Source organism: Doryrhamphus excisus, chromosome 11 (genome assembly GCF_030265055.1).
Source record: "Doryrhamphus excisus isolate RoL2022-K1 chromosome 11, RoL_Dexc_1.0, whole genome shotgun sequence".
Lineage (NCBI taxonomy): Eukaryota > Metazoa > Chordata > Actinopteri > Syngnathiformes > Syngnathidae > Doryrhamphus > Doryrhamphus excisus.
The window spans coordinates 8,449,215-8,470,786 of NC_080476.1; the positions used below are offsets into that span (position 1 = coordinate 8,449,215).

The window sequence follows — 21,572 nt, forward strand, 5'->3', positions numbered from 1 at the left end:
ATACCACATTTCAGAAAAAGAACATCATACCAAGAGTAAAATATGGTGGTGGTAGTGTGATGGTCTGGAGCTGGTTTGCTGCTTCAGGACCTGGAAGACTTGCTGTGATAAATAGAACCATGAAGTATGCTGTCTACCAAAAAATCCTGAAGGAAAATATCCGGCCATCTGTTTGTGACCTCAAACTGAAACCAACTTCTAAACAACATCACATAACTAGTAATCTGCAAAATATTGTTTTGTATTGGGGGGCATTTGTGATCCATGTTTCTCCATTGATTGATTTTCACAAGCCTAGAGCGCCCTCTAACGGCTGTCAGTGTGGGAAAAAAAAAACATATTAGGTCACTCCGGAGTATAAATCGCAGGACCAGCCAAACCATGAAAAAAGGGAACTTATAGTCAGGAAAATACGGTATATATATTTTTTCTGACAAGCAGCCCAAATTGCAAGGTGAAGTATATTTGTTGTGCATATATCTGTTTGAAATGTTCCCAGTATAGACGAGAAAGTCGCATTTATCAATTTAGAGACATAAAAGCCCTTTTGCTTGATGGGCACTATCCATCAAGCCAAAGCCAGGCTAGCCCATTTTCCAGAGTCAAAGCTAAAGATACTCAAGGTTTTACCACAAGACGGACAAAAAAATCAATAGCTGTCACTACAAGAGAATGGCCAGCAAGAACCGACACCTGAACGTGTCACATCACTGCTTTAGCTTTTATCCTCCTAGCTTTCAACATTGAGGGGATTTATGGCATGAAATCCTGTGTAAAGGTGTGATTTATTACTGCTTTATATGTTTACTAAGACCCCACCGAAAACGCTGCAACGTTGCTATCCTGTGAAATCAACTTCTCCTTTGCTCAAAAAAACGCTACCGTACAAGTCCCTGTTTTTAAAGAGGCCCTTTATCACGGTGGAGTCACCTAATCAAAATGATAATTAACCGTGAAGAATTGTAAATCAGTCGCTGTAGATCATTAGACCTCAACACTGGCAGGCGGCTTTAATTTGGTACACCAATGAGATGCAGAAACTGCTTCTTTTCAAGTCATATAAAGTCTGAGATACTTTACAAACATCATGTTGCGAATATTCGAAATGATTGCACTTCCAGCATCATTTAAGTTGAACTTTAATACAGTATCTATCAACTCAGATTGCCTGGAAATTGTAAGTATTTTAACTAAATGTGATAGCGGGAGCTATTCCATCAGTGAAGAAATACATGTTAAGACAGGGATGATTGTCATGGCAACAATAATACACTTCTTTCCTGTTTTTACAATTTATCCCTGCTGTCTGTTGTGATGTGACTGATACGGCAGTGGGCCAGTGGGCAAAAGCAGTAATTGAGCCCACCATTTCATTATTCTTGAGCCCCGAATTAATTGAGTTTGCTAACATGAGCAGCATTCACATTGCTTTTGGTGCCAAACTATGATTGGAAGAGTCGTTTATGGCGTTTTGACTTCACTGCCATCTGAGAGAGGAATCAGCAGAGATTTTTGAAGCTGTAATAGCTTCCCCGATCTAACATATGATCTGAGAAAATAAACCATATTTGGAAACTTGCATAGGTAACACCTCGCTAACAACTAGAACTATGGCTGAGTCATAACAAAAATCTATAAGTGATCATATGATATTACAAGAACATCACATTCTAATTACAGATGCTTAATGGCTTTTTACTGATATATGATATACCAACATTGTCCAGCACTCTATTACCCATACCGATATCAACCAATACCAATATTGGTGGCGGCTTTTCCCTCAAACTAATGTAAGGTCACATCATATGTATGTTTTTTTTTCAACATTTCGTCTCAACAAAAGCCATTAAAACATCATAACCAATTAAAGGAAGACACTTTATTTCCTCTTTATTTTCTCAGCGCTTTCATTCCAAGACCCTTATTTTGTCAGATTCCTTGTTGGCAGGATGTAACACGTAGTGTTTGTATGGTGAAGGATGGAAGTGTGCTGTTTGGTTTTTGTGCTCTTGACCGCTGTGTATTGTGATGGGGAGATGAAACTGCATGCAAATAGAAAGTGCCTGCCGTGCTCCACGGCTGCCGTCCTTTTGTCGTGTTGAGCTTGCACAATGTCAGCGAACATCTTATTAAGAACCTTGGTTACATATATTTACAACCCGAAGACCAAACTTGGAAATAATCCCAGACGGTGGCCACACTTTCCAGATTGTTGCTGTGTGGAGAATGTTATTATTTGTCGTTATCGGCAGAAAAAAAGCATACTCATACAAACCCATATCTTGTTTTTATGTCAATATATCTATGTCAGCATAGAAAATGGATGGACGCATATAAAAAAAATTGTAATGTACTATTTCAATAATTGTGTAGTATTTATTGAACAAAAACGACGTAAAGAATTCGAGTTTCTTCTGGTATGGTTTAATTTATTTCAAACAGTTCGCTTATGGCTTGGGCCAACTGTACCCCGGACCAGCTTTAAGGCGCATTAGCACCTAGCATGACGGTGTTTAGCCCTTAGCTACGAAAATGATAGAGCAACCAGATCGGCTCGATTGCGTGGCAGAAGCCGATATTGAAATATAAATATAAAATACAGCGGATCGGACGTTGATCCCGATCTTGAAGATCGAATCGAGACATCCCAGTTACTAATTCATTTGTTTATTTATTAAACATGCACCAAATCTAAAGTAATGTAAATGTTGTCCAGATCAATTTCTAATTAAATTGCTTGTGGTTTAAAGTTAGCTAGCTAGTTAGCATTAGCCGCTTACCATCCCCGCCCTCCTTGCTGGAAGAAAACACTACGGAAGCTGTAACCTGTAAGTAAGACTGACAATAAACAAGTTCTTGAACTGTGGATTTCCCTGACATTTCAACAGAACTAAAACATGGAATCATTGTTGGTGTTCTTCAGTCTAAAAATGCCTAACTTTCAGGTCACCATCTTGGTGGACGGGATACTGACCACCACAGGTTACACCCAAGAGGACTACACCATGTTGGGCTCGGACGACCTCTTTTACATCGGAGGGAGCTTGAACACAGCAGACCTGCCGGGCTCGCCGGTCAGCAACAACTTCATGGGATGCCTCAAAGATGTAAGTCCTGTTTGACCTCTGCAAGACCGCTTGAAATTCTATCCTGCTCTTTTGAGATAACTCCGCCCCCTTTCTATGTTGTCATGGCATGATCTTCTTATAGAAAGTAAGCCTTCACATTAATATTGACTGTCCTGTTGGAGGGTGTTTCAAGGAGAAGCATTTAGCAGAGATGCTGCAATGTGTGTGTGTGTAGAATCCTGTGGGAACCCCTTGGAGAGAAAGTAGCACCAGTATACATAAGTAATGTAGCCATCTTCTTATTACTGGAACTTCTCTCAGAGATCACTTTTATTTCCTCCTTCCTCTTTTTTAATCTTTACATAAAGCCTCAGCCTGCACGTGTCACTTTGATGATCTCCACATAGCGCTTTAACATCATGTACTTGCATATTAGAATTATGTCAGGTGGAAAATGACGCATGTGGTAATGCCTAATTTCATCTGTGTCGTACATTATTTTAATGGGGAGCAAAGTGTCATAAAAACGTCAGTGTCGTTGAAGCCAACTCTCAACTCAAATAAGTCGTATGTGCAAGTGTATGCAAGTGTATTTTTTTGCATACATGGCAATAAAGTTTTTTATTTGTCTCTGCTCTTGCTTTCCATTGAAACACTCAGGGTAGAACAAACAGCTAATCCGAATTACAGCCTGCACAGAATTCATACTGCAAATAAGGTGGAGAGGATGAACACAAGCAGCAGCATGATATGTGACTGAGAGCTTGGCAGATTATAAAGAATTTCATATTGTATTGTTAAAGGCAGACGGGAGGCTTTTTTTTTAAACTCTGCCAAAACTAGTGCAAAGCTTCATAGCTGCATGAGATTTTGTTCCTTTTTGGGTTATTTTTTTTTAGTCACTCTCAACAGAAAAACAACATAGTTTATAACAGACCTACTCATCATCCTGTTTATTTTTTATGGCCAAACATTCCCAATAACTTCCGATTACAATCACACATACCATACATAACATCACAAGTAAAGTTCCAATGTTTGAAGTTGCTCAATGAGGTTAGTCGTATTAAACTTCCCCGGTTCTGTGGCACCACAGGAAACGTGTATAATGAGTTTCACACTCAGCTGCAACTTGTTTTTCTGAAAAAAGCGCGTAAGCCACACAGTCAGGAGATCCGGAAGACCTGGTTTCGATTCTCCGTTTGGGCATCTCCCCCGTGCATGCGTGGGTTTTCTCCGGATACTCCGGTTTCCTCCCACATTCCAAAAACATGCTAGGTTAATTGGCAACTCCAAATTGTCCATAGGTATGAATGTGAGTGTGAATGGTTGTTTGTCTATATGTGCCCTTTGATTGGCTGGCCACCAGTCCAGGGTGACTGGGTGTGTCATTATGTGTTTGGTGTATGGTGAGTTTTTAAGGCTCATGTTGTGATCATCAGTCAAACGGCAGCATTTGGACAACATTCGCCCATATGTGTGTGACAGTCAAAAGGCTAATCAAATGACCCGAAAAATAATGAAATTGATCAGACAAGTTGACCAGCCTTTTGCAGAGGTGGAAGACACCAGGTTTGCAGAGTGCTCTCTCAATTACCTAAAAGTTTTACTAGAGCTCCACTGATGTCCTCTCGCATGCAAAGTGTCTTTTTGTCTAAATTAAGGTGATTTTATGGTTACTTTTTCATATCACATAGCCAGGAATCCAGGGTCCCATTGGAATTGTCCTGACTTTTCCCATTTATGTGGCACCGCTGGCCAACAGCAATCATTATAAATACATTGAAAAATGTGTAATTAATCAATGTGATCGATATCAGCTGATTTCAGTCCTGGATGATCAGAATCGGCAGCATAAAACCTTATCGAAGCATCCCTAATATACTTGTATTATATGTTTTTTTCCCTCGTAACAGGTCTGTTTTACCTTTCTTATTAGCAAACAGAATAATAATGGCCGGTTTGGCCTTGTGCTTTATCTGCAGTACATAGCAAGCTGAAATAGCATTGCAGTCAATTTCATTGTCTTTGGTTGCAAGGAAGCTCAGTACTTCCAGGGAAATGAAACAATAAATAAATCATGCTGCAAGCAAAATACAAATCAGCCGTGCTGCAAGTGTAATTTTGTATCGGAAGCTTTTTAGCTTTGGAGAGCTTAATCTTGTCTTGACTTACTATTGGAGCTTGCCATCTTTGTCCGTTTTCTCCAGGTAGGTGTGTCCTTACATATGCATTTTTACAAACAACCCTGGATGCCTCCCTCAAATGAGCACCCGGTACTCTCTGCAGTTGATTACCTAACTGCCCCAGCCACTATATGAGGAATACTGTACATCCCTGCTATTTGTGAGGGTGCCACAAAACGCACATCATAAAAATCCCTAAGTGAAGCTTCTTAATCTAAAAAAAAAACTATACTGTATGTTTTATGCCTCTTACTGTTATTATGATGGAATCAATTTCACTCAGCCTTTATTAAGATATGTTGAGTGGTTATTTTACCTTGACATGTTTCGACTGTCATCTGCAGTCCTCTTCAGAAGGGAAAATCTCCACTCAATATTTTTAAAAAGGTCATCTGAACATAAGAAATTGAACATTCAAACACAAAATGAATATAATCCAACTAGTTAAACAACATCATGTCTTGTCAAAGCATCTTCCTGCCGGAAAATGTTGAGTGAATTGACTTTTTTTCACTCTCTGTTTCAGTTACCATAATAAAACTTTTGATTTAACTTGTAGTTATTTACAATATACAAACTGCAAATATGTCACCCTGTGAATAGGCGAGAATCTACGCTAGCGTTCTTGTCCATTTTTCTGTTTTATTTTCGCCATCATTTTCGACACAGTTGCACTCGAACTGATTTAAGCCATACCGTAAATAAAATGAAGTTATAATATATAATATAATATAATAATATATAATATAATATATAACAAAACCATTTAAATAGCTCTTTGCTGCAATTGGATTTCTTGTAAAACTGTGTAAGTCAAACCTTGGTTTTCATATTCCTCGGTGTTGGTATGTAAATGTAAATGTGGTAAATCTAAATGCATCTATTTCCCCAAACAAACACCCTACATATTGCTGACTCACTGTCACTGCATTTTTTAGGGAGTGCAGTAAGATATTTGCTATACCTACACAATATATTAAAAAAAAAAGCTGCAATTTAATAATATCATACTGCCCCAATCCAAGTGAGTCACAAATTATGAGAAAAATCCCCAAGTACAACCGCAATAATAAACATAATGCTACATTAATATGCGTCAATCCAAAGCTATTGGCAAGATTTGCATCGTATCATATTAATGTGGTTGTATCAGTTAAAAATTGCTCATCTCTCCTAAATAGCAATGCATTTTTAGAATTTTCTTGTACCGCTGATTTGATACAATTTCTATGTTGATATTTAGAGTAGAACATATTTTTAAGCGCAATGGATGATATGGTGCGGATATTTCCTCTGCAGCGTGAAGGCGCTGAAATGAAGATGAGATGTTATTTATGGGCAGGTTATTGTCCCGGCATTACTGCAACCTCCGCTCTGTGGGCGGCATGGCTGGTGGTGGTGTTTGCGGCCCGCGCTGCTGATGTGCCTAAGTAGAACATATTGAAGGCACGCTGGCAGGATGCGATGTTCACCAGAGTCATGAAGACGGGATGACAAACAGGAGAAGAAGAAGGAAAAAAAAAAAAAAAAACCCTGCTAATGAGGCCGAGTGGTGGACGAGGCAAAGCTGATCAAATGGGATCAGTTTGCCAGGAAATGCTGAGGCGAGGTTCAGCGACGGGTCAGTCCCGCCTGGAGCTTTGTAACTAGACTGATACAGCTCCATGCTGAAAGCAGAGAATTGTCACATTTACATTATTCTTAATCCCGGTGGGAACTCAAAGTAAGCGCCGGATGAAATATGTATTTTAAAGGCACAAATGACAACTATTTAGCCGTATAAATGTCATGTATTTTATTTCATTGAAAAGATAGGAACTCTTTGGAGATGATAATAGATGCCAAGCAGAGGCCATCGGGTTCACCGGCTGAAAGGGAAAATAAAAGCCACTTTGAGGAAAAATGTATCAACCGCAGCACCAAGCTGGAAGAGATACATTTATCTAGGAGGTCACAGTCGGAGAGGTCAACAACCAACGCTACATCATCAGCCTCCAATCATTTCTTGCTTCAACGACTGGAGCCAATTTGAAGACAGATTTTCCTTATGGTCCTATCCATAATAATATTCTACTTTGCACTGTAAAAAAAAACACTACAGATAATTGACATAATTGATTTAATTGTCTACTTACACAACTGCTGTTCTGACAATTTTTACTCTTTTCTCATGTAATGACATCGTTAATGGCATCGTATCCACTTTACACCCACTAGTTGCTCGAATGCATCATTTTCTCTGCCACACGCTTCGACTCAGTCAGTGATACAGGGCATTCACAGATAGCTTATTTAGATAATGATGCAGCACAATGTGTGACTGTGGAGACCGTTCTCGTGAGAATATATTGGGATTTTGTACAAAACATAATTCATAAAAAGGGTTTTGGGGTGTCTTGGAAATGGTTGGGGTTTTTTTATTAATGCATATGATCAAAATGTCTTAAGCTTGGTTTACCGATAATTGATACTGATAACATCCCGCTTCTCAAAATACTGATTACCGTAAATGATAACTTTTTATTTATTGTTGTTTAAATTTAGATGGAACCGCAGTTTGGATTTGACAAATATCATGACATCACTGACATTTAAAAAAACAAAACAAAAAAACAGTGCCAGCTCATAAAAGGGGGTTAAGCTGACAAAAGGCGGTATCTTTAACGAAGCCATCATTTCCATGATGAAAGCACAGATCGCTTTAGCCCTCAGCTTGTCTCTTGCATTTTTTTTATTTTTTTTTTACAATTTTCAAATAAAAGCCATCCCTGTGCCCCAGCGTCGTAGCAATGCTGGTGTTTCAGGTTTGATGTGTTGAAGCTCAATGATTTTGTCCCCCCCCCTCATCGCAGAATGTTTGCAGAGCATTTGGTGGAACATCTTCCTCTGAAACAGTGAGAAGTCCCACACGATCGACATGTTTGTTTACAAGTGAGCTCAGGGAAAAGTTCCAACACGTCACAGAAAAGCAGCGCTTGATTTGCTCACACTAACCCACCTACTGCTCAGTACGAGTCATCTTGTACTGTACTGTAATCTTTGTACCTTATCTGAATTAGATTTAGAATTTTATGGAATGTATCTATGATAATGATATTGTGATAATGATATTTGTTCCATGATTAACCCCATATTAACCCCCTTTGTTGACGAGCACCACTCCCTGCAATAACTTTTTTATTTTAGTTAATACAGTCGTCCCTTGTTTGATAAACAGATGAAAAAGACGGTGCTGAGAATGCACATAATGGGAAAAACACAAGCGACAACAATGCGCCATTTACATATAATGTGCTACAACCAAGCTACAACGACATTGCTATTTTTATTATTATTATTATTAACATTGTTATGCTGATGAAACTATGTTACTGCCGCATTGACTCCTTGACACCACAGATATGACTCTTTTATCTGTTTTGGTATCTTTAGAAAGCATAAGAGAAAGACATGTCACATAAAGATTGGGGATGATGTCCAAAACTCTCACAAGTCATGCTGTTACTTTTGAATTGAAATGATACTACGAGATACACAGTCTGCACGGTTTTCTAGTGGTTAGAGGAGACCCATGTTCGATTCCTCCCACATTCCAAAAACATGCTAGGTTAATTAGCAACTCCAAATTGTCCATAGGTATGAATGTGAGTGTGAATGGTTGTTTGTCTATATGTGCCCTGTGATTGGCTGGCAACCAGTCCAGGGTGTACCCCAGCTGGGATAGGCTCCAGCACCCCTGTGACCCTCGTGAGGATAAGTAGTAGAAAATGAATGAGTGAATGAACTACGAGTTACAACCTGTGCTATATTGAGTTATGAAAAAAACACTTTTTGGTGACAAAAAAATGAGTATTATTTTAAGAAGGGGATATTACAGACATTTTAGGCTCCGTTCAGTGGGGTATTCAGTCATGTATTGACTGATGCTTTGACAGCTGTGAAAGATGTCTCTTACATGTGGTGCAGTGACAAAACACCAAAGCTGACTTTGGCATTGACTTGTCCTTGGCCTTACGTAACAGCCTTTTGCAGGCCACAGGGTGCATTTTGTTGACATCTGTGCACCTTTCTCCGCTTTGATCCCCTTCGTCATAAAAAAAAGCCCAATTGATCAATCGCCAATGAAAAAAACATGATGACTTTCCCTCATTTCTAAATGGTCAGTTTCACCATCTGATTCCGGCTTAGCTTAATTAGTCACGGCGAGGCAGTGTGAAGTGTGATATTGGCTCATATCACCGTACAGCCAGTCTGTAAGTCCTCTGTTCAGCGTGGTGTGTCACCTCCGGCGCTGACTGGTGGCACAGTGATGTGGCAGATAACACACCGGGTGACTTCAAGTGAAATGAGACAAGGTTTTTTTGTTATCCTGCTGTGCATATTGATGAGGCCTAAACACAAAGCAATAACAACACAGGAGAAAGTCACACAGGGATGCTGCAGCAATGACATGCTTTCATTGGCGCTGTGCTATTGAATTTATGTCTGTTTTGCCTTAATATGTTTTCCACCTTTTCCTGTCATTAGATATGAAAGTAAAAATAAAATAGAGGGAGTCTGCAGGCACTGCTGAGAAATCAACTACCCTTCTGCTTTGTGAGCTCGGCCGTGCTTCTAAATACTTGTTAATTATTGAATTGTGTGCTGACCTTGAAAAGTCTACCTATTTTACGGTAGATTTAACCTCTATTCCATTTGGGAGTTGCTACATATTTGTCATGTGCAAACGTACAGCTTATCTTACTGAAATTAACCTCTTAAATCAATTAAATACCCCTAATTAAGAACACTGGCACACTGTAATGAGATCCAATTCAAACATTTTTTTTGTAAAATAGTAGTTGTACCGATTCACACTGACTGGGCTTTTTAATACTTTATGCATTTAATAGCTCCTTGCTTTCTTGTTTTTGGAGAAAATTTAAAATGCACAGCTTTTTAGTACTCCTTCATCCTATTTGAGCTAAGTAAAGATGCCGTCTTCATGGTGTCCTTGTGAATATTGCAGGGATGTGTGTGTGTGTGTTTGCCTGTGTACGTGTTTTATTCATTGTTTTATTTATTGATGAGTAATATCTAAACTTTGTGAGCGGATGAATTGCCGGGGCGCAGCTGTCACCTCACCACGACATCTCTCTCATTTATCAGGTGGTCTACAAGAATAATGAATTCCGACTGGAGCTGTCACGGCTGGCTGAGCAGCGGGACCCAAAAATAAGTATCCATGGCGACTTGACGTTCAGCTGCGAGAGCGTGGAGGCCCTGGAGCCGGTCACCTTTGACACGCCGTCTGCCTACCTGACACTGCCCAGGTGGAACACAAAGAAGACAGGCACCATATCGCTGGACTTCCGCACCACAGAGCCCAGCGGTTTGCTGCTGTTCAGCCACGGCAGCCTGCTGGGGGCGCTGCCTGAGAGCACGCCCAGGGCCGACTTCTTCGCCATGGAGCTGATGGATGGCTTTCTCTACCTGGTCATGGATATGGGCTCTGGCAGCATCAAGATGAAAGCCAGCAACAAGAGGCTGGATGATGGCGAGTGGTGCCACGTGGACTTCCAGAGAAAAGGGCGCAATGGTAAGAAAAAAAAAAAAATCAAGATAATGTGTATTTGAGGAGGCAGGGGAGGCTCTCTGTCTGCTTCTGTTACTGTGTTTCTCTGCTCTTAGCGGCCGCATACAAAGATTTCCAAGCTGTGAAGTCACCATATGCCAGCTCGGATACAGTCACCGTGCTGTGCCCTTGCCATTTTTTTCCCCCACTGCAGTGAAACATGCATGCATATGCAGTGGGATTTTTAATTACTTTGATATTTTTAGCTACTGTAATATATGTATGACAGTTTCACATTTGTTTTTTTTTGTTTTTTTTGCACAAACGGCCATATAATCATTTCCAACCACATGTCTACCTTATTATTACTTCCTATATATATAATATTACTGTAGGTGCATATCCACAATTTAAAGGTCCCTTATTATGTGCTAAATGGACGTTTTAGTGATGTTATAATAGTAGTATGTGTCCCTCGAACCTGTTTATGATCACCAAACATCACCCTCACTTTTTTTGTTCCGCTGTTGAGAAATGATGTTTCAAACGTTTGCTTTTGGAGTTCTGGGTTTTCATGACGTCATAAAGAAAAAAAACCTTCTTCCTTGTGGATATGATACTGCTTCGCACCACATCACGGAGGACAGCTTTGTTTAAAAAAAAAAACAGGCTTCACTACACATCTTAAAATAAAGCCTGCCGCATTGCTTTCAGCAAATAGACTAACTTATAGAGAAATATAGAGTATAGAAAATTGTTCTATTATAAAATATTATTGAAAAAAAATGGCATGAAAATGAGAACTTGGGCATTTCAGGTGCCGTTGCTGAATTTAATGGCCCAATTAAAACAGTGAAAAACAGGACATTTTCTTTTCTTTTGTTTAGTATGGCATATGGCATCGTTACATTGGACAAGTGCATACCTTTGGGATTTAAAAGTCCCACAAACCCCCCCCCCCCCCCCCCCCACCACCACCACAATGCATACGCATTTCAAATACACTTGGACCTCTGAGACTTTTTGGTTTGATTTGTTGAGAAATAGGATGTACGATATACCAACTGCAAAACATAGCCACAATAATAAACCTGGTGTGTATGTATTGTATTTCTATTTCAAATGACACACTTACTCTCTACTACTGTTTCTATTCAAGTTCAAGAAAAAAAATCAAGAGCAAAATTTGGTTTACATCCCCCCGAGACAGGACAGAACACTTTATTTACACTTGAGGGGAAAAAAGAAGAGTAAAGACGAGTGCCCACTTCCTCAATCCTACGTCTTCCTTGCTTTGCACAGCCCACACACACCTGCCGTCATTTCCCACATGTAAAACATTGCATAAGTGTAAGTTGACTCATGCTGTAATTCCATCCCCGCAGGCTTTATTTCAGTGAACAGCAAGAGCATCCCGTTTGCTACAAATGAAGGCAGCGAGATCCTTGACCTGGATGGTGACATGTACCTCGGGGGTCTACCGGACGACCGCCAAGGCCTCATGCTCCCTCCTGAGGTGTGGACTGCCACCCTGGGCCTCGGCTACGTGGGCTGCGTGCGGGATCTCTTTATTGACGGCCAGAGCCGCAACCTGTGGAGGCTGGCCGAGGTTCAGGGCACCACAGGTGTCAGCAGCTTATGTACCAGGGAGACTCACGTCAGGTGTGGCCGAGACACGTGCGCTAACGGCGGCCACTGCAGAGAGGGCTGGAACCGCCATGTTTGTGACTGTAATGGCACCGGCTACCTGGGGCCCAACTGTGAGAAAGGTAAGAGCATCTGAGAGGGGAGAAATGGATGAATAAGTGCACAAAAAAATACCTCTGCAAAGCTTTTATCACACTTTGGCTTGTATTTTATTCATCACCTTTGCTATGCAGTGGCTGGGAAGTGCCTAGAAAGAAGAAAACAGTCTTAAAACACAGGCCCCCTGCACATATTTCTATTAATAGTAACAGAGGGGGGTATAACAAGTTGATTTGTCATTTGATACTTTTAACGCATTCCAGTTAGCCTTGAAGCAAAATGTTCAATGAACTGATTTAAACACATCTAGAAGATTGTTGAAGTCATTCAGGTCCAGCTAATTTGTTGCCTAAAAGGGCAGCATGAGAAATCTGTACGGCCTAGTTCTGTTTTGTTGTGCTTCTGAAAATGCTGCATTCCATAAAACCATGCTTTTGGACATTCCTGTGGTGCGTACCGGGCTGACTGAGAATTGGCGCAAAACAACAAAACATGGCAGACAGTATCTCAACAAACTAATGAGAGAATGTGTAAAAAAAATGCAGACAAATAATGTTTTTTTTTATTTCACCTACGTAAATACAGATATTTATTCATAAACAATTTTTTTTTTTTTTGACGGACACCATGAGAGCCAGTATTAAAAACCAAAACAATAATGATCGTAATAATATGTCATGTCAGTGTTTGGCACCACAGTCGCCCACATAGGGCAATGTTAGCATTTACCGCGATTCCTGTAAGATTTCTGCCATACCAATACCATCAATAATAATACAACTCCCCATCAAGTTTTCATATACAATTACCGTATTTTCTGGGCTATAAGTTGCTCCGGAGTATAAGTCGCACAAGGCCAAAAATGCATAATTAGGTAGAAAAAAACATACATAAGTCACACTGGAGTATAAGTCGCATTTTTTGCGGGTAATTTATTTTACAAACTACTTCACCAAAACAGACATTACATCCTGTTGGAAGGCAAGTTCTAACATTAACACAATACACAAAAAACAAACATGAACAAAAAAGGTGCCCAGTGTTTATGTAACATAAACAGTTTTTTCATTTAGAAGTCGTTCTGGAGTATAAGTCGCAGGAACAGCCAACCTATGAAAAAAAGAGACTTATAGTCCGGAAAATAGGGTATACGACTAATTGCCACACTATAACATCATCTGAAGCAGTTCACGATCAATATTTATCTAATGATATGACAAACTAATCAGTAGTTATACTAAACTTCGCAATGTAACAATACCCACGTATACATGGACCCAAATATTCCAATTGCATTTGGTTTATTTGCTCAAACAGAAAGAATGTAACCTTTGTATACACCTCATTCCGAAAGAAAAGGGCCAATCCGAATGAACATAAAATCGGATTCACATGGGTGGAATATTCCTTTCCTCAATCGGATTGAGGTACCTTGTACCCACAGGGTGCGGTTCTTCTTCGGGTTTTTCTTCTTCTGTGGTTTATTGGCGGTTGGCAAGCAGCTTTCGGTGTGCATTACCGCCATCTGTGGAACAGAATCTAAACCCTTCTATACTTTATTCACAAGTCCAGTTTTTATGAAAATATATATCTATATAAAACATGTCTTGAGTTTAATTATAAAATATTAGCAAGATTGAATTTGATCTTTTCCTGTTTAAATTTATCCCGGGTGCGTTCTTTCAGCTCATGCTCAGATATGACGTAACACGCAGCTTGAGACGTTCTTCAGTTTTAAAAATGGACATGGACTGCTGCGAAAAGTTGGTCTTTGATCCAAAGTAAATTTCAAGACTGAACGGACGAAAAACTTGCAATACCGAGTTATTCTAATAAATGAAAGAAAAACTTGGGGTATCACGTAATGTTGATGTTTACGTTTTACTGGGCATGCCCTATTAACTATTCTGTTTGATTATAGCAGCGCAAGAGATTGGAATATTCCTTTCCATGTATACCATTGTTTTCGGAAAAGTCATTCGGAATGGTCCATTTGGAAATTACATATGTAAACGTAGCTACTTTGTGGCAAATGCTTTATTCACCAGGTCAAACATTGATCAAACATGTCTCCGGCATATGCCAATAAATGCCTTGCAAAGCCCATCCCAAAAACCCAATAGGCATGCGGCGGCATACCCTACATGTGTGCTGTGTCACATAGGGTTACCAACACCCGTATTGAGCTGAGAAGAGACACACTTTGTCCAGTATTGCCGCGAGAATCAACACTAGTTTGTAAAACCTCAGTGGCTTCAGATTGACAGCTTGACACCTCTTCCAGGTGACATCACACACACATGTGCTTTAGTTATGTTTGCTGGCAGCTAATGATAGCAATTTGGTTAACTCTGGACTGAATATATAGCGGAACAACAACATGAATGCAGCATACAGTACACAAAATCTTCAAGTTATGGAATATGAAATATAAATGTAATTTAATTTTAAAATCTTCACAAAGGGGAAAAAAAAACAAATGGTGAATACAAAGTAATTTTGTATATTACCACATCCTCATGCACAAGGCAGGAGCAGACCCCATTTCACCACAGCCATTTATACCTAAAATTCCCAGCTCAAGTGGTTTATTAAAGAATTATCAGTATCATGCGGTTGCCAGAGCTTTTGAGTGTCTTATAATGGGAACAGTGCTGCTTCATTGGCGTGAATCACTCTTCATTTTCATGCAGATTGTTTCCGCACAGAGGGGCCAAATTGCACTGCAGCGACTAGTATGAGGGATATATGGAAACCCCCCATTCACCACCCCCATGTCTTCTTGTATCACTTGGTGATGATGACTTTTCAGACTGTCAGAAATCTGATTGCATGCTGTTTGTGCTTACTGTCTAAAAATGCATCAGGCCTCTTCTGCCATCTGCTGCACATGAGGAAAACTGCAATGTAAATTTGAAATCATGCATTTACCTAATCCCCATATTGTTTGAATATTGATGGTGTGTTTTGAGTTTTGAAAAGTGCTTGTATTTTGGGAAAAGGGTTTGGTGATGGGGTTGGATGATTACCCAGGCGTCTGCTCTTACAAAAACTCTAATAATAAATACATATGTTTTGTGAGTTGCTCAAAAATGATCAAGAAAATGGTTGAAAATGTCTTAATCTGGACCTTGGAATTAATGTGAAACAAAATTGGGATAGTTTTCCTTCTATAGACCATGCAGGCACATTCAAATTGTGTTTGAAATTATTGTAGTTTATTAAAAGACTCTTCTTCACTCCAGTTATGTGCAGGAATAAGTGTGGAAACACTAGCCACTGAAAGTAAAGGCACAGCCATTATTGTGTCAATAATACATGGTTACTGAATGTGAGGGGTGTACTATAGTTATTTTTGTGACATACTACTTAACCAAAATATGGTTGCTTACACCCTGCTTTGTTGCCATGCTTAAAACCCCTATGTTGTCACTACACAGACGCCACAGTGGTGAGCTACGACGGTAGCATGTACCTGAAGGTGATGCTGCCCAGGTCGCTGCACACAGAGGCCGAGGACGTGTCCCTGCGTTTCATGTCCCACAGGGCCTTTGGGCTGCTGATGGCCACCACGTCTCAGCAGTCAGCAGACACCCTGCGCGTGGAGCTGGACGCAGGCCGACTCAAGCTGACGGTCAACTTGGGTAATGCTGCATCAGCAGATAAGCCAGCAGATAATATCTCAGCTGACCTTTTTGCAGGAAGAGTCACTCCAGCCAGTGGTCTCTTGATATTAGTCTGCTGTCACACTCTCCCATTCCATCCTCATACTGTACAGCTACAGTTGATTTAAATGGGACACACATCCCTTCTTATTTTTTCTCTTAAATTGACCTTCAGTAATGAATCACAGCACACAAGAGATTGGGGCTTTTATTGATAAATACGGATGATGATAGCCATGAGTATGTTGTTTTGCGCTTCAAGTGTTTCTGTTTCACTCTAGCATGGTTTTTCCAAAATATATTTATGAATAAATATTTCAAGGTTGAATATGAATATATAAAATACATAACAAAAATTATATTTTAGCAAACGTTATCTACCTTTTGCCTAAATTAAGCATTTTCAAGCATAAAAATGCCTAAATGACCCAATTGGTTAGTGTTATTAATGTGTTCTGGAATGTCCGACTCAAACCAAAACGGAGTCTAACCAAAGCAAATTTTCCCAAAAAAGCAAATCCGTTGATTCTGTTCCAGACCCACAAAACACATTTTATAGACAACACTTATAGTTCCATGCAGAAATTGATTTGACAAATGACAAATGTTGACATCCAACTGAACATCACGTTTGGCAAAGAGGAAGGCAGAGGCGATTATGCTTGGAGGGCAATCCATTTTAATTTTTAAATATTTATTATATATATATATTATATATTTATTATATATATATATATTTTTTGACACTCGTGAGGAAAAAGCGGTAGAAATTGAATGAATGAATGAATATATTTTGCTAATAATCTATGCAATCTATCTAATCTATCCCTGTTCAAGGCTTTTTAACATGCACAGTTTTAAGTTCATAGAACAAAGCCACAAGCATGTCATCTAAAATGGAATGATGTTAAATGGAATGGAAATGGAACATTTAACATCATTATACCTTCTCAAAGTTTATCTGCATGCCTGAAAACGAAAATTCTGCGTGCCTGAAAATTGTAGAACAAGCCTAAGCTTGCTTTAAATTCATCAACAGACTCAATCAATGCAGACGTTGCATCCTCGCCGCTGAAACAGGCTAGCTCTCACAAGCAGTTGATCCATAACAGCAACGGCTTCTGAACCCTCCATGGTTTGTGATCACTGTTTTGCAACATTAGCTCACTTGATTACATTGCTATTCTTCACGATGGTACTTGTTTGATTGTTGATGAGGGCTTCCAGGCAATACTACTGAGAGCGGGAACATGGAAGCCATCTTCGAACTTTGCGATGACTTCTTTTCTTGAATTCAAGAGTGGCCTTGGAATGTCACTGTTGTCCGCCACCTTCTTTGGACTCATAGCGGCTTATTTAGAGTTCTGTACAATAACAAAATCATCGTAGCTTGGTTAATATACAAGTGAGTTATGTAAATGGCTCAAAATAGGTATTTCCAATGTCTGTTGTTAGCTAACTCATATTCCTTTTTAAGGAATCCAACTTATCATAGGTGGGTCTGGAACAATTTAACCATGGCTGAAATTATCATTGGTGGTCAGCGTCCATTAGCTTTATCTACCTTTGCATGCGCTTTAAAATGTAGGTTGCACTGCTCAGCCATTTCACATTTCACATTTTTTTAATAAATCAAAAAAATAATAGTTGTTTGTCTCAGCATTCATGCAATCAAAATTGTGTCCAAAAATTGGAGTGCAGCACTTAAGCTTTTAAATATTTTAGTGTTATGATGTAGTTATAATAACACAAGGGATTGTTGCCTTTTTAAGCAACTGTGGTCTCCTCTCTATCTCTGCCTGTCTCACGCTCACTTGTCTGTCTCTCTCTCTCTATCTTTCTGAGTTCATGCAGTGGTCAGATCCGTGTGGGTCTGACCGTCTCTCAGCTCTTTCAGCCCTTCAATGGCTTGTCTGCAGTTCAAGGAGAAGGCAGTCAGAGACCACATTCATCATCACGCACCACATATTGCTTTTAAAACGCACATCTGGCCATCGTACGTACTCAGCTGTTTCACATATAGAGGCCTGTCAAGTTTAGAGTCGCCAAGCTGGGCTCGGGGTGCCACACACACACACACACACAAAGACATCCATATTAAAATAAAGCGCTGTGGTCTCTGGCTGTCTGTATCCACTGCTCTGTGATGGTTGACAGCTCGAGAGCACTCCTCAGCCACGTGACGTAACATATTCATGCACTTTGCATCGGTTTCATTATTCACAACATGCAAATAATTAGTGAGTGGGTCTATTTCCAGACCGGGTGAATTATATATAGGATTTTAGATGACATTAAGCGCTTCTAGGCTCAAGCAAATGGCAGCTGACCACGGTGTCAGGTTCAGCGTGGCTGCAGGTGGTGCAAATCGCCTCTTTCCTCTGCATTTAATGTGCAAAACTGCTTCAGCGCAGGAGACATCTCAGCTCACTTGAGTGCAAGGGTGAAGAAGGAGCTCGGTTGGTTTAAGAGAACATTTTGGAAAAGAAAAAACTATATATGCAATAATGTGTGCTTGCTTGATGTCAATTTACAAATATGGACATCATCAAACATGTCAAATGTAGTTTAATTAATTTGAATTTAATTTAATTTTATTTTATTAGGTACACTTGCACAATGTAATGAGATCTACAGCCAATCAAATATGCTCAGTGGTTATTATTACCAACAACAATACTGTATATTCACTATTGTGGTTGTAGTTCCCCGTGGGAGACCCGGAGCAGTTCAGCGGAGACACAGAAGCTTGTGAAAAATAAAGAAAAACCTCACTTCAGTTTAAAGGCCAGATGAATTGATTTTTAGGTCCTACTCTGAGCAAGCTCCAGAAAACCTGTTTATCATGTAGTAGGGGGGCCCAGGATGTATTATAATCTCTGAGTAGAGGGCATACATTTGCAGCTGAGATGTATTGCATAGTACTAGATGAATATAAATTCTAATTTATAAATACAATTAAAACATATATGCAAGGAAAAGACAGGAAGCGGAACTGGAGGTAGCATACATGAGGATGCTGAGGTTCTCATTGGGAGTGACCAGGATGGATAGGATCAGGAAGGAGTATATCAGAGGGACATTACATGTTAGATGCCTTGGAGATAAAGTCAGAGAGGCCAGACTGAGATGGTTGGGACATGTCCAGAGGAGAGATAGTGAATATATTGGTAGAAGGATGCTGCGTTTAGAGCTGCCAGGTAGGAGGCGTACAGGAAGACCAAAGAGGAGGTTTATGGATGTAGTGAAGGAGGACATGAGGGTAGTTGGTGTGAGAGAGACAGATGCAGAAGACAGGGTTGGATGGAGGAGAAGAATAAGAATGCAAGACTAGAAATATACACACAATAAAGGCAAGGTACATTATTATTCAGCAAACTGAACCACCCCCAACAATAAGATATTGATGATAAATTATTACATTGGATCTCATGACATTATACAGAGGTAACTAATAAAGTCCCCAATGAGTGTACAAGAAGGACTGGTCTTTATTAACACATGACCTCTGACAAGGTCTGTGATGTCTGGAGTTTATGGGGGTGTTTTATTTGTTTTGACTATTACCTCCACACAGACTCTTATCTGCTTCCAATTTAGGCTTTTGTGATCAGCCTCATACATTTTGCTCACCAAAATGTGTAGCCGCTCTATACTGCGCCATCCCCACAGCAAGTATCGTCATGGTAACTGCAATCCACTCCCTGAATCTAAGCGACCCAATCAGAGGCGGTCACAACAAGAGCGTCTCACCTCTTCTTTCAAAGCGCTCATTGATCGGCTCCATTCCGCCGCCGTGCACGCTGAGATGTTTCCTTTCACTCACTGTTTCTTCTCTTAATGCCATTTGCACAGCGGGGAGGGAGGAAAGTGGCGCTTTAGACTCTCGACGCTGTCCCCGGATGGTGGGCTCTGAGAAGCACTGACGTGTTCTGCAGAATTGTACCATGAAGGATGTGAAATATGCTCTCCTCCCTTTTTTGATTTCCTTCTGTTAACCTCACCATCTCACTCTCTTTCTCACCAGATTGTATCAGGATAGACTGTAATCTCAGTAAGTGTCTCTTACCATTATCTACACTATTGTGATTCACAACAAATACACATCTGGTCTTATGTGAAGCTAACATCATTGTGCCCTGCGGTTTATTTGATGCTCTCACCATACAGAATATTAGGTACAACTGCACAATCCGTTGTTCTGAATCATATGTGTAGTATTGCGGTACTGCACATCATACTGCGAGGTGTTTCTAATATTTTGTCCCTGTAATGCACCTAAATAGTGTTATATAGAAACATAACATATCAAACATGTCAAAATAATCTAAAACCATTATTATTATCATCATTATTATTAATGATAATAATACCATTAAAATGTGCCCTACAGTTTAATAATAATAGTAAAAAATGTGTACGTCTGCCACAATACTCAGTACAAGTATTATTACCAGTTGTAGTAGCAGTATGATTGATTATTTAGTATTTTTTCATTTCTTTATTTATTATTATAATTTAGCACGCACGCCACACAGCTTTGAGACCCGAGTTTGATTTCACCCTTGGGCATCTCTGTGTGTAGTTTGCATGTTCTCCTCGTGCATGCGTGGATTTTGTCCGGGTACTCCGGTTTCCTCCCACATTCCAAAAACATGCTAGGTTAATTGGAGACTCCAAATTATCCATAGGTATGAATGTGAGTGTGAATGGTTGTTTGTCTATATGTGCCCTGTGATTGGCTGGCGACCAGTCCAGGGTGTACCCCGCATTTCGCCTGAAGACAGCTGGGATAGGCTCCAGCACGCCCACGACCCTCTGGCGGTATAGAAAATGAATGAATGAATTATTATAATTTACTTTCTTGCTATAATGTTTTTTTAAAGACATTAAACATGGAAGCGTACCTAATGTTGTGGACGTTTCTGTGGCAAGCTATGCTGTTCCCTTTATCTGCGCTACATTTTAGTGTAAAAAAAAAAAAAATCAAATATAGCCACACATGGCATCCAATATACTCCTGTGACTAATTAGCTCCCATTACTGATGTCTGACAATAATAGCATCAGTAAAAGGCATTTATCTTTTGTGACAAAAGCCCGACTTATCCTCAGTTTAGACATGCAGCCGTGTTACTAATCCCACTCCAGCAGAAGAGCTAGAGATTATAATGCTGTGCGTCTGATCAATAGATGAGTATGAGACAAGATTATCGGGGCCATCAGGAGGAAGATAGCAGTGCTTGCTGCCAATTCATTCCATTTAAAGCCGTCTCTCTCAGTGGTGAATGACGATCTATTTATAGCTGCTTAAATCATGATATGTCGAGTTGAATACTATTATGCAAATC

The 21,572-nt window shown here is 39.9% G+C and overlaps 1 protein-coding gene across 2 annotated transcripts in view; it reads left to right on the top strand.

Annotated features, from left to right (window-relative positions):
* Positions 1 to 21,572, top strand: part of nrxn2a (neurexin 2a) — a 166,647-nt gene that overhangs the window by 62,148 nt on the left and 82,927 nt on the right. For both annotated transcript variants that reach the window (XM_058087433.1, XM_058087434.1), the window contains 5 exons: positions 2,949 to 3,110; positions 10,406 to 10,835; positions 12,197 to 12,580; positions 15,998 to 16,201; positions 20,250 to 20,276. In XM_058087433.1, the coding sequence (XP_057943416.1) occupies positions 2,949 to 3,110; positions 10,406 to 10,835; positions 12,197 to 12,580; positions 15,998 to 16,201; positions 20,250 to 20,276 (1,207 nt within the window). The remainder of the gene's footprint in view (positions 1 to 2,948; positions 3,111 to 10,405; positions 10,836 to 12,196; positions 12,581 to 15,997; positions 16,202 to 20,249; positions 20,277 to 21,572) is intronic.